Source organism: Rhineura floridana, chromosome 7 (assembly GCF_030035675.1).
Source record: "Rhineura floridana isolate rRhiFlo1 chromosome 7, rRhiFlo1.hap2, whole genome shotgun sequence".
Classification (NCBI taxonomy): Eukaryota; Metazoa; Chordata; class Lepidosauria; order Squamata; family Rhineuridae; genus Rhineura; species Rhineura floridana.
The window spans coordinates 133,703,213-133,717,834 of NC_084486.1; the positions used below are offsets into that span (position 1 = coordinate 133,703,213).

Consider the following 14,622-nt stretch of genomic DNA (forward strand, 5'->3'; position numbering starts at 1 on the left):
AACACAAGAACACCAACCCACAGCATCTCTATCTGTGCTTTATGATTCTTCAGCTCTATCATTGTATGAAGCCATACTGTGTCATCCCTTTGACTGGGGCAAGTTGTTGGCAAGCCCTGATCCGGTCTGTATTGTTCACTGGTTCCAGTCAAAGAAGCCACAGAACTCAAGTGTACAGTAGGGCCCCACTTATACGGTGGGTTATTCCAGGTCCCTGCCAAAAACCGAAACCTGCCATAAAGTGGGGCATAGCATGCGATCAGCTGTACAGTGATCAGCTATATATGTGCGTGATCAGCTGTATATGTGCGTGATCAGCTGTAGCGCGGAGTGCTTCAGGGGCCAAGTACTGTTAGCTGGAGCGCAGCAGCTGGAGCTCCCCGTGCTACAACTGATCGTCCCACTGGTGCTGTATTAGCAGAATGCTGAAAATTGGGGCACAGAAAAGCGGGGCCCTACTGTATTCAATTGCTTTCCCAAGCACAAAAAGCTGCAACCACAGTGAAGACCTGCATGTCACCTGCAACACAGAGCTGCTGCCAAAAACTGCATCCTTGTGTTGAGGTTTTCTCCTCTTCCCAGTAACCTCCAGTAACTTATCCCATGTTGTGAGGTCACAATGATATATACATTTCCCCCTCCCCCCATCAACAGCAGTTGATATAGAAGAGAAGCAGACAAACACGCAAGGTGATACCATGATCCTACATATTATAGGGAGGGACCTGGCCTGGGAGATGCTGTCACACGCAAGAGCATGCCATTCCACCCACCCATGAATTCAAATAAAATGGTGCTAATCATCACGGACTTCTCTTCACAAAAATGGGCCTTACATAAGCCTTGGGATGTCGCTGACAGGAACAGTCCCATCTTGTGCTTCGCTCTCCCCATCCTCCTCTTCCTCTTCGCTGCTTTCAGACTCCTCGCTGGAGGAGGAATAGTCGGTAACTTTCTTCAAAGGCCGGTTGGTTTCTTCAATCCGCAGCTCCCTCAGTTCTTTTGCTAAGGCAGTCAGATCCTAGAAGGGACGGGAAAGAGAGGGAAACCAACATGAGTTCTGTCAGCAATTTATTGGGGTGGGGAAAGGCTACACACATCTGACTGAAAGCTACACTACAGAGCACAAGCAACCAAAAACAATAAATTTATAGTATTCTTACACACATAGGACAAAGTAAGACAACATCGCATGTAGCTTTCATAAAAACAAACATTGGCTTTACGCTTGTTGGAAACTCAGCAACCAACCTACTGGTTTTATCTGACCACAGAGATGTGTGTACGTATCTGTTTGTAGTCTTCTATGTACAAACACAGGCACAGTAACATTTGTTAAAAACAAATGGGAGTTCGGTCACAATCATAGTAAACTGGAAAACAATGTCACCTTTGGAGGACATTTATTACAATATACCTTATCCCTACCCACCCCACCCCAGCCTCTGAGCACAACTCGCAATGTGAACAGGAGCTTCATGTTGTTTCTTATTCATGAACCACATCAAAAGTGTGCCTGGCAGGGAAAGGGAAACTCACATGACAGCCCTGATTCATGCAGGATGCTGTACTAACTGATACAGCTTGCGGTGTGTGTGCCTGTGCACATGTGCACAATTGTGTCTTTGGTCTGACAGTCTGTTTACTGATGCTCCAGAATGGGAGTCCCAAACCCCACAGGCTCAAATTACTTGAAAGGGGATTTCGACTAGACATCAGAAAGAACTTCCTGATGGTGCAAGCTGTCTGACAGTGGAAAAGGCTGCCTTGGAAGGTGATGGACTTTCCTTTATTACATTTTTTTGAAGAAGGGGTGCTATCATAGTATATTTCCTGCCTCAGTAGAGGGTTGGAGCAGATGACCTTTGAGGTTCCTTCCAACTCTATGGTTCTAAGAAAGCAGATGGTAGCCATGGGTGGAGGAACTGGTGATGATGGCAGTGAGAAGGAGAAGCCCCATCGATAGAAGGGGGCTCACCAAATACAACTTTTATAGGTGGTAGTTTGTAAGAAAAAGATTAGAGTTTATAGGGAAAAGAACTTAAATATAGCCAGTCCTTGCTTAAAAGGGTAAAATAATATACGATCCCAGTAAGGCAGCCAGCAACACACTTCTAGAAGTATCTAAAAGAGCACCTTCCCCAGTACTAATTATTTTGGACCTTACAATTGGCAGGCAAGGCCTTGTTGGTGGTGCTGCCTGGTTGGTGCTGACCCATGACAGGGTCTTTTCTGTGGGGCTCCCCGTTTGTGGAATGCCCTCCCCAGCAAGGTGTGTCTATTGACTTTCAGGAAGAAGTCTAAAACATTCACCTTGGCATTTGATGGCTGAAATGGACTGTTCCTGACAACCTGGAAATCAATGGGTGATTTTTAACAGTTTTTAAACTGTTAACTATGTTTCAGAATGTTTTAAACTGTTCTTAGAATGCTTTTCTTTATGTTGCTGTTAAAATTGTTTTATGTTTGCCACCCTCGGTTTCTTTGGGAGGAAGGGTGGGATATAAATTCAGTAAAGAAGTGAACAAATATCTTTCTCCTGATTACTCTTTTTTTGGCACTACGGGGTGTGTGTGTGTGTGTGTGTGTGTGTGTGTGGCTATACCCTTAGCCATCATCATGGCCCCGATTTAAATAACTGGGGACCTCCATTTGCCTTTAGTGAACTACCTTGAGTTATTGCTGACAGAGGTCTAGAAAAACAGTCAGTAAGAACGACACATAACGTGATGTATGCACGAGACTCAAGAGAAACAGTGTCACAACAGGACTTCTTCAGCTCCAGGAGATGCAGAGTGTGGATGAACTTGCTAAGACTCGCACAAATTTACACATGCCCTGAACAGGGATTTACAATAGTTATGGTAAATGTGAGCCTAGCACACTCTGAAAGTTACAGGTAGAAGGAGTGGGGGGACAACTAGAAAACTTAGAAAAAACACAAAGAGCTTTCAGTTTACTATGACACTGACAAAACCTTAAGACTTCACATTTTTAGATCGACAGTACTATTTCAAGACAAAGGCCACTGCAAGCACCATGTAGAAGAAATAGACTTCTTGTAATCTTACATGCTTTTATAGCAATGCAGGGGGGAAGCAGTAGGGCAAAAAATAAAAATACAAGAGCTCTAATTAGAATGGGTTATAAGAGATTATTGCATAAGGCATGCACATGATGAACAAAGCAATTGCAACAGTTAGTCTTACCATTCCTCCCTATATTAGTGACCGAGGGAGCCATCAGCACATTCGGTCAGAGATAGAGGGTTAGGGAGAAAGAAACTCATTGAAAAAAAAAGGCTAATTTCCACATTTTTGTTGTTTTTGTTCTTATGGCTGCATTCTGTCTTTGTCACATCTCCCAGTATCCCCACTTTTACCATCAGTGAAGAGGAAAATGACCCCAAACATATCCTGTACAGGCCTGTCTTTCCTTTTAAAGCACTGCTTTCATCATAAGAAGTGAAAACTCAGGCAAAACCAAGAGATTGAGCCCTGATACAGCCCCATGATGCTTTGGGTTCTACACTGAACTCAATGGCCACTTTGCAAATGTCCGGCTTACAGGAATCGTGCCGTAAAGCTGCAGAGACAGAGTGACATCCTGTCTCTATTTGCATAACATCAAGGTTATCGCATCTTTCAATTTAGTTCATGTGTCACTCAAGTATGGGCAAAACCTACAGAAAGTACTTTGATCAATTGAATTTGACAGTACACAGTGCCAGAATCTTAATATATGTATCTTTATGAGTTACTGAAAGAAGTGTAAGAAATCACGCAAAATTACTAGGTCCTGTTAGAGGAAGCCATCCCTACAAATTTTATAGCATCACGTCGCAACCAAAGGAATCTCAAAGAATGAGAAGATCTATCCTTTATTTGAAGCCCTAACCAATTAAAATAACCTCTTGCAGATTAATCAGCTAAAGTTGATTAGTTGCAACCCTAGTTAATTTAGCTGTACTTTGTAGATAATGGACAGCCTAGGTAGACTGTCAAACTCAAAATACCAATGATATCAAACTGAAAAGCATGCGAAGGTATCTTTAACTCTGCACAGATTAAATCAAACACATTATCATTTCGGGTCATCCATCTATCTATCTATTGCAGTGTAATCTTATCAGAGGTGGTAAGCCTTTTCACACATTTCTTAAAAGCACATTTACTTTGTTTTGCAGAGCAAGACCACAATTATCAGTTTATTGTCTCAGTGCAAAGATGTAACACGCACCTCTTTCACAAAAAGACCCCCTATAATGTCATTTTGGTGTCTTAACATTTAAATCTGAAGCACAGGAAGCAGGACTTGCAGAAGAGGAGGTACCCTGTTGCACAGAGTTTGACACAATCCTTTCCCCAGCGAATTGTGCCACCCACCCACACTCTGTCATTGCTGCAGACTTGCTGTGAGAAGAAAGGATCATCAAGGGAGGAGGGAGGAATCAACACAGGTGACACATAGCTTCCAAGGTCAGGAAGGACTGAAGTAATACACTCTGTGCATTGGGGGGAAAACCCTTCTGGTAGACTGGAAATGTGCCTAGGTTAGGCCTGATGGTGTAATTTTAAGAGAAGGGGGAGTATCCATGAATCAATACTGCTGCATCCAAAATAGATGCATTGGCTAGATTACAGCATATTTGTGATAGGAAGACCACTATATCCCAGAGGATCATTCACGGCTTCCCAGAATTACTCATGGCTGGCTAACACCCAGGGCAAATCAGGCTTCTCTTTCAGGAACAGATTTTGCAGGGTCCCCAAAATGCTGCTTTTCAGCAGCTCCAGGAATCTACAACCAGAAAAGCCAGAGACCACAATTCTGCTGTTGGGGCAAACTGGGCGGTAGCTACTGCCAGTCAATGGGAGTTCTTCAGGGAAAAGAGTTTGTGATGCTAAGAGCTGCCCATTGTACTAGAAACTCTGAGACTGGTCTGGGTCTTTCCCTTTTTTTAAGAACGAAAGTGTCTCATGAGACAATTTCTATGTCTTGAAATTGTAACCATGAGAAATGACCCTTGCATTATTTGTATGTTGAGGATGCGGAGCATGATGTTCAATGAACTCTTCCAAGTAACAGTTTTATGTATTTATTACATTTATATCCCACCTTTTCTCCAAGGGTCTCAAAGTGGTGTACATGGTTCTCTTCCTCCCCATTTTATCCTCACAACAACCCTGTGAGTTAGGTTAGGCTGAGAGACTGTGACTGGCCCACGGTCATCCAGTGAGCTTCATAGCTGTGTGGGGATTTGAATCCTGGTCTCCCAGGTCCCAATCCAACACTCTAACCACTACACCACACTGTAAAGTTGCAGACAGTATAGTTGTACTGTACCATGCCATCTCCATTATCCAACTGCATGAATGAGGGTGTATCAGTGTAAGTGACTTTAGATATTAGCATTTCAGTCCTGAAGGTTTTTGGTATCACTGAGCAGCAAGATTTCCAGTGAAACATTTCTGTCAGGATTGCTCGGTCATCCTTCACGATTCTCAACTTTTAATATTTTTTAATTAGAGAAAATTATTTCTAAACTGTGAAATCTCTTCTTTGTTGTGACAAATGGGGAAGAGGATATTTACTACTAAAAAGCTACTGGGAAGAGGCTGTGTATGAACAAAGAAATCCTGTTCTAATTCATACACTGTTGACTGATAGTTATTCAGAGATTGTAATCACAGATAAGTGTTTAACAGATTTGCTCCTACCCAACTAATGAAAAATTAGAGCCCTCCCCCATTCTTCCATTTTGTTCCTTTTTAAGAGTAGAGAGTACAGGATTTAAGGGTTTGTTTCCATTGCCAAACAACTTTGTGATTAACACCTGGCCAAATCGAAGTAAATATTTTCATTACTGCCAGATCAATTCCTTTGGTTTTAATTGCTTAGATTTTTTGCCCCTAAAATGCAAAGAAGGCCTAATTAAGATTCAGGCAGCATGAAGACATTTACAATATATAGTTCAAAGTCCAATAATTAGTGACTCATTCATCCAGGCTGGATCGTTTCCAATTACCTAAAGCAGTGCATTGTACCTCTTTTAGAACTGTTATCTCCACAACACCCCTAACTCAAAAACTAGGATTGCGACAAATAGGCTTTAGATGTTTTCAACTGCAATTTTAAAGCTATTATGGTTTGGATATATAAACTACAGCTTCGCTATAACCTTACAAACTATCAGAGCAAGAGAGACAGGCTCCAAATCGAGACAAATTTCTAATTTCATAGTCTTCTAGACTTCCAGTGACAGATACAAATAACTAGAATTACAGTGTAAGGTGTGTGTTGGCATCTAAGTATGTGGTCTGAGAGCAGATTAATATGTTCAGAATGGTTATATGGTAAGGCCCTCCTTAGGATGCAATAATTTCAGAATGTAGGTGTGAGACTGCATATTTGAATCCACATTCTAACACTGCCTACAGAAAACTAGCATGTCAAGGAGAAGACTAGACTGAATGTCTTGCTGATATTATAGATGCAGTCAATTGCTGGTGCAAGGGTCTAGATAGTCAAGACTGTATCACATTTTTCTAAATATACAGAGCAACTCTGAGGGGTACTACCTGCCTTCCATTAGCTGCTAGCCTATTCCAAGCCTCTTGAAAAACAACTAAATAAAAGCTGCAGCATTGCTAGACTTCAAGGGTCACAGGGGAAGGGGTATAGATCAGTGGTACAGCATCTGCTCTGCATGCAGAAGGTCCCAGATTCAATCCCCAGCATCTCCAGATAGGACAGAGAGAAAACCTTGTCTGAAATCCTGACCAGCTACAGCCAGTGTAGACAATACTGGGCTATATGGACCAATGGTCTGACTCAGTCTAAGGCAGCTTCTATGTTCCTTATTCTACAGTGAGAGGCTGGTACAATGGCCTATCAATGGTCATCATGTACAGACATGCGGATTACTCTATTTACATTAAGGCCACTTATGTTGTTGTTATGTGCCTTCGATTATGACTTATGGCGACCCTATGAATCAGCGACCTCCAATAGCATCTGTCATGAACCACCCTGTTCAGATCTTGTAAGTTCAGGTCTGTGGCGTCCTTTGTGGAATCAATCCATCTCTCAGACAGGCATCAACGGGTAGCATTGGGGGATGAGGTTTCAGACCCTTGGCCTCTCAATTGTGGAGTACCACAGGGTTCTATCTTCTCCCCCATGCTATTCAACATCTATATGAAACCGCTGGGAGCCATCATCAGGAGTTTTGGGCTGCAGTGTCATCAATATGCGGACAACACTCAGCTCTAACTCTCATTTAAGTCCTCACCAGAGTTGGCTGTGAACACCATGTCCAAGTGCCTGGAGTCTGTAAGTGGATGGATGGGTGAGAACAGGCTGAAACTAAACCCCGACAAGACCAAGGTGTTGCTCGTGGGTGACAAGAGAAGGTTGGGAGACATCGACTTGGTACTCAACGGGGTGAGATTACCCCTGAAGGACCAGCTCCGCAGTCTTGGGGTCATTCTTGACTCACAGTTGTTCATGGAGGCTCAGGTCTCGGCAGTGAGCCGGGCAGCTTGGTATCAATTACATCTGATACAGAGGCTGCGACCCTACCTTCCGGTGCATCTGCTCCCACGAGTTATACATGCCCTGGTCTCCTCCTGCTTAGACTACTGTAATGCGCTCTATGTGGGGTTACCCTTGAAAACGGTCCGGAAATTACAACTGGTACAGAATGCGGCGGCACGCTTGATTAAGCATAGCCATCACTGTGACCATATCACTCCGGTGTTAGCAGACCTACACTGGCTACCAGTTGTTTACCGGGCCCAATTCAAGGTGTTGGTGTTGACCTTTAAAACCCTATACGGTTTCAACCCAGTTTATCTGAAGGACCGCCTCCAGCATCACCAATTATGCCGCCAGATGAGATCAGCCACACAAGACCTCCTCTTGGTCCCACCAGTCAAAACAGCTAGGCTGGTGCGGACCAGAGAGAGGGCATTCTCGGTTGTGGCCCCCACCCTCTGGAATTCCCTTCCTTTTGACCTCCGACATGCCTCCTCCCTGATGGGTTTTCACCAAGCCTTAAAGACCTGGCTATTTAGGCAGGCCTACAGGATTTCTCGGGTGGATTAGTTTTATGATATATTAATTGAAGGCTGGTTTTAGATTAACTACTGATTGTGGATTTTTGATTTGTAGATTGTATTTTACTATGTTGTTGTATGTCGCCTAGAGTGTCCATTAATTCGGACAGATAGGCGACTCACAAATAAAATTTTATTATTATTATTATCTCTTGTTTGGCCTTCCTCTTTTTCTACTCCCTTCCGCTTTTCCCAGCAGAAGACCACTTAACTGTTATACTTTTAATATTCCTTTTTTTGTGTAAGGCACGTGTTGGAACACTGAGTACTTACTCACTCCTACACTGGGATGGTTTTCCATTTCCTCTAGTGTACTGTGTTGAGGTGGGGTGCAGGAGTTCAGCAATGGGGAAGCAGGCAAGAGTGCAGGCCCAATTCCACGCTTCAGCCAGGGTCACGTGCTTCCTGCTCCTCCTGCCCATGGGCATTTCAAACTCTTGCTGCTTCTAGAACTTATGGCATCTGTGCAGTAGGTTGGAAACACATGATCTATCGCTACTGCTATTGGCATCTGCATCTGTTTGTGAATCAGATACATGTCTAGCTAAGAATTTGGCAGTCTGATCATGAATTTCCCATTTCATGTACAATATGGCCCCAACATAATAATTCTGTCAAGGGAAAGATCTACAGCTGCAAATGAACAAAAATGGCAGAGATAAGACAGCTTTCTCAAGCCCTTTAACAAAACATGTCAATACTATCGTTTAATAGTATTGCTCCAAGTGTTCAATAATAGCAGGTAATAACCGATGCTGATTTATTTATTTGTCTATTTATTCATTTAAAAAGCCGTACACAATTTTAAGTTGCCAAGATTTTAAGTCTATGATAGTATCCCTATCAACAGTGAGAACTGTGTGTGGCTACACTGATTGACTATCCCATCTGTGGACCAGAGACAAATAAACAAAAAGCAATTAGACAACTGAAAATGAAACACTGTTCAGCTTCAAAGGGAAACTCATTACACACTCCCCTCTTACCCACTCTTCTCTTACTCAAGCTAAACTAAGATAAAATATGTAACCACCACCCACAAAACGGGATGAGTAGAACCACGCTGCTGTTAGGAACTTCAATCTGTCCGGTTATAATTGGTCAGAAGTGCCTTTTATCAGCTGTGCCTGGTACAACAGCAATGACTGTTCCTGGACTGGAAGAGTATGACCACAGTAGTTCAGGCATTGGTGACTTCAGGACTGGATTGCTGCAATGGGCTCAATATGGGGCATTCCTTGTGCTTGACCCAGAAACTACAGTTAGTACAGAGTGCTGCAGGAAAGCTGCTGACAGGAATGAGACCCTGTCACCATATAACCCCTCTGCTCAGAGATTTGCACTGGCTGCTAGTTTGTTATCGGGCCAGAATCAAAGTGTCACGATTGGTATATAATGGTATATTGGTATATAACTTAACAGCTTGGGGACAGTTTACTTGCGGGAGCGCCTCTATACGTGCCCTCTTGACTGCTTCAGTCTGCAAAACTGGCACTGTTATAGGTGCCACATAATACCTGTTCCGTACTTATAAGAAATCATTCTTGTAGTGTTGCAGCACCTACACTTTGGAACTCCCTGTCTATTGACATCAGGCAGGCAACTTCAGTGTAGTCTCTACTGCACCTGCTTAAAACATTTCTGTTTAGGCAAGCCTATCCAGACACATAGATGTTGATATGTTTTAATTTATTTTTAGTTTACTGCTGTTTAACCATTTTTTCAAAAAATGTTTTAATTGCTTGTTTGTTTTTTGTTAAACAAAATAAATATAACTAGGGCTGGAAAAATCCAAATTTAAACTGGTTGCCTGAAAGCTTCATGAAAAATGTTTTTTTCCTACTCTGTTATCAGTAACAGTTAATGAAGGAATGTGGACATACTTTTAACGCTACCCATCATCCCTTAAGAAGCCTGAGGGCCAAACAAGGTGTGATGTTTGTCATATTGTTTGCACCTGCATAGATCTTTGTTTAACAAGTAACTGGTGCACCCAAGCTGGATTGGGACAACATATGTGTGTGTGTGTGTGTGTGTATGCTTTAACCCTTTGCCCTCCCCCATGATCATGACTGGAATCAGCAGAGATAAAAGATCGAAGCCCCCTCCCCCTATGGTCCCAATCCAGCTTGGGCTCCTACACACAGGCTACTGGTTTAAGAAAAATCAACTAAGCAAACTATGGGGCAAACAACTTGCCTAACTTGACCCTTAAGTGGAAGAGAGACACTCTGGGTACCATCAAGGATTTGGCTGCCTCTGCCTGCCTTGCCTCATCCTGTTTAGTCCTGAGGGAGGAGGGAGAATTGGTCAATGGACCTGGTGTGAAGAGAGGGTGCATATGGTGTGCAATATTACTACAGGAAATAGAAAATGGGTGAGGGAGTGAGAAGTAACCTGAGCATGAAGATGAGTTGTTGGGTTTTTGATAGCTCCCAGTACTGGGCTGATTGTTGATTGTGATTTTTGTATAGTTGATTTATTTCTGTTAGTTTTTAAATTTTTTTTAAAAAATTAATTGTTGAAAGCTTGGCATTATGCCTGCAGATTGCTTGGTGCTACCACCACTACCCTGCCCTGAAGTCATTTTGCAACATTTGGGAGCTTTACTGTCTTAAGGGGAATGCCCATCAAGTGACTTTGTTTCTCTTCTGGCTTACTAGTGGAGAAGAGCAATGTACCTTTCACGTGAGGCACCCTTCAAATATACTTACTAAGAAGTTATCTGGAACAATGCAAGCTTTAAACCCTTTTTTTAAAAAAAGGTTTCATAAAAATCTTTGGTGGTTTTGTAATTCCACAGCACAATTTACGCCTTGCCCCAAAGTCATCACGTATAGAGTTTCGCAACCAACTCCCAACTCCATTGTAGCTGGTTAGAGCATAAAAAACTGCCTTCTAAATTTCCCCAGATTTGAAATCACAATGTTGTTCCACACTTCAGTCTTAGAACTGAGTTGCATGATCCTCTCAATGTACTGCTGCTGGAAAATCCTAAGCCCACACTGATTTCCAGCCTGGCAGCACACACAGATATGAGGGATGGGAGGTCATGTGACAAGCAGCGTGTACTGTACTCAGCAGGGCTGTGGAGTCGGTACACCAGACCTTCGACTCCGACTCCTCTATTTTTCTACTGTCCGACTCCTTCATAAATGGCAAATGTATATTAACTAGTAATAACAAATTTACCATAGTAAAATGGTAGCACAAGGCATTTCATCACCACCACGTGAATCCAGAGCTTGGAAAAGTTACTTTTTTGAACTACAACTCCCACGAGCCCAATCCCTGGGGCTGATGGGAGTTGTAGTTTAAAAAAGTAACTTTTCCAAGCTCTGGATTCACGTGGTGGTGATGAAATGCCTTGTGCTACCATTTTACTACGGTAAATTTGTTATTACTAGTTAATATACATTTGCCATTTATGAAGGAGTCGGAGTCGGAATTGGAACATTTCCACCGACTCCGCCTCTGACTCCACCCAAAATTGCTCCCGACTCCGACTTCACGACTCCACAGCCCTGGTGCTCAGCATATATTGGATTTTAGTGCACCACAGGAAATGCCCAGCTACTTCCAGTTACAGTGGAAGTCTACAATTGCTGAACTTAGGATGGATGGACAGTACTAATGCAAGCTTCCCTCCATTCAGCATCCACTGCTAGGATAGAACGGAGCAAGAGCTGATATTTTCTGCCAGCAGTGGTGCACTGAGGCAGTCAGAGGACTTGATACTTACTTGTACACTAATAGATGAAAGCAAATTATGCAAATTGCGAGAATTCAGTATAATTCATTACCATCAAGGATCTGGCTCATAACGACAAACTAGCTCAGTGTTACAGCCATGAAGAATTACTCTGAATTTATAGGACAGCCATACACCCTGCACTGCAGAATCAAAATTTGAGGGTAAACAACACATTTGAAATCCCACATAGGGAAACGCCACTGAGGAAGGGGGAAGACCTAGAGCAGGGCAAGTACATCTCCTGCACACCTCCATCCTAATTTTTAAAAGAGGACTGGCATGGCTGTTACACACATCTGCATGTAATGGCTAGTTTGGCCCTGCTTTGGCTGTTCCAGTGTCCAGTATTTTTTAAATTCAGTTGTACTGACTTCAAATGCAACCTGAAACTCTGGGGCCTAGAAACAAATTTTATCTGTTGCCCAGCCTTGTACCAAACCTGATTTTAAGAAAGGTAGTTGGGATATCATATTTCTGTGAATATCTGATGGAGTCCCATTTTAGGCAGGCATGTTCTACAGAGGCAGAGTAATTTTAATCAGACATTACTATCATGCACTTTTCCATCAGAAAAAGTTCAGAAACGTGGGCTTTAATTTAGTCCCTACTACCCATATACAACATTTTTCTCTATAGTCCCAGATCCTTTCTTCTTTGCTTGCACACATGAATATTGACTTGCACAGATCCAGAGTTACTCTTCTGGTGGGCTAAATGTAAGCTGTCTGCAAGTGGATTTTATTCAGCCAAATATGGATAAAAATAAACGCCTGACACCTCCACTACACTCCACCTTTCTTTTTTCTGAAGCAGCTCCCTGTTTCTATATAAAATCTTTCATCCAGAATCATGATTGCAGTACCACCTTTTTAAATGTCAGCATCCAAAAAAATATGGCTTGATCTTGAACACTAACTAGTCACCCCTGCAAAGGCATGACCAACTAAGAAAAGGTATCACTAACCTCATCTATTGCTTTCTTATAGCTCTGGGAGTAAGGGAAGATTAATCAGCATCAGAGGAAACAGATCAGGACAGGAAAATGCCAGAGGAAAGGCAAGCAGGTTAGAAATAAAATCAAAATTGTTAGCTCAGTGCTGTGAAGCGTAAAGAAAAAAAAAACATCACCAAAACAGCAGATACACATTCAAAAGAGACTAACTGGAAACTCCTCCCATGCCCTCTGCCAGTGCAGAAATGTCAGACACAAAATTAAATCAGGAGGAACACTTTGGATGAGTTGGTTGTGTGCCTTTGTGGAATTTGTAATAAAGATATTTGTTGTAAGACACCACCATACTAGAGCATGCATCCTCAAGGGCATGTCAGACAGCTAACAATGCCACCATGTTAGATGGACTCTGAAGGAAGATGTTCTCATGTCACTCCCCCCTTGCCTGCCAAAGGTCAAAAATCAGAACGCTAATTAACTAGAGGACTTACCTGGCTAATAAGCAGGCGTGCCCTACAATTTCCTGCCACCATGCTTTTTTGGCTCTCGTACACCTCCCTCATCACTATCCTGCCTAGAGACTCAACCCCTGAATGTGAACAACTTCAACTCTTCTCTGTTCCATGCCATTTCCTGAAAGTACGTCTTGGTTCTCTCCCCTCTCTGAGCTGGGCAGCATGTTTTTGTCCAGTTGAGCCAGTAATGGCCTGCCTAGGGTTTCCAGCTGCCCTTTATGAACAGCATCTTAACTGCATTTTGCATCATCCTTGGCCTTCTAGATATCAACTCTGCCTGGCTCTTGACAAACACAAGAACTATGATCATGTGTTCCCAGACAGCACCATGTGATGTCATCTCCACAAAACTAACTTTGGAGACTATCCTTCCAACATATTAATTCCACTGAGAAGTATGATTTCATATGAACAACCTCAGTCACTGATAATGAACCATGTTTTCAGTTATTCCTATGCTGAAGGTTTTTACTGGACTGAAGCAAACTCATTACATCATTTCTCTAAACATTCCCGCTTTTTGCAGTCTCTTCCTACACGCAAGACTGAATTGGGGGCAATGCGAAGACGAGCAACAGCATTTGACTCTTTACTTGTTCTCAAAAGGTTGTGGCTTAAAGAAAATCTCAGCTTCTGCTGGCAGAATTCTATCCCAAAACAGATTTGAAACTCACAGCAGGTCGGCTTGGTCGCGTCATGTCTTTGCTGTCTTCCTGTTTTATTTTAGCTGGCTCATGAGGGAGGACGGGGGATCCTTCGGGCTTGGCATTTCCTGGGCAAAGAGCAAAGCAGGCACAAATGGGATTAAAGACCTTCTCACCTGCAGAGCTCACACTGGTGAGAAGAGCTCTACTTCAGAGCAGCCCATTCTCTCTCCATTTGCTTCAGGATCCATTGTAAATCTCTCTCTTTAGAACTTGTTATGAACACGGATCTCAAAGGATATGGTAAGCCTCTTGTTACCAGGAAAGTCCCGATACCTCCTACACCATGACCATTTTTGTTCATAACTGACGCCCAGTTCATTGTTAGTTAGCCTGTATCTGTACTGTATCACTTCCGACTATTGGTGGGGCTTCACATGACAAATTAATATTTCAAAATAAAAACGCTTTGCATATAAAAAAACTGGTGTGACAGGGACAAGCTAGGCTAGATCCTTGCTCCCTACCATGCTATATGGAGGGAACATTTGCATGGAAGAGGTTTGCAGAGTTTGCCACTGAGTAAGAACTAGGGCTTAATTAAGGCAAACAATGAGGATGCCCTCCAAGGCTATGG

At 42.7% G+C, this 14,622-nt stretch overlaps 1 protein-coding gene across 3 annotated transcripts in view; it reads right to left on the minus strand.

Annotated features, from left to right (window-relative positions):
• The window catches only part of TNIK (TRAF2 and NCK interacting kinase), a 392,097-nt gene that overhangs the window by 31,788 nt on the left and 345,687 nt on the right, over positions 1-14,622 (minus strand). For all 3 annotated transcript variants that reach the window (XM_061637314.1, XM_061637313.1, XM_061637315.1), the window contains 2 exons: positions 14,016-14,113; positions 837-1,021 (listed from right to left, as the gene is read on the minus strand). In XM_061637314.1, the coding sequence (XP_061493298.1) occupies positions 837-1,021; positions 14,016-14,113 (283 nt within the window). The remainder of the gene's footprint in view (positions 1-836; positions 1,022-14,015; positions 14,114-14,622) is intronic.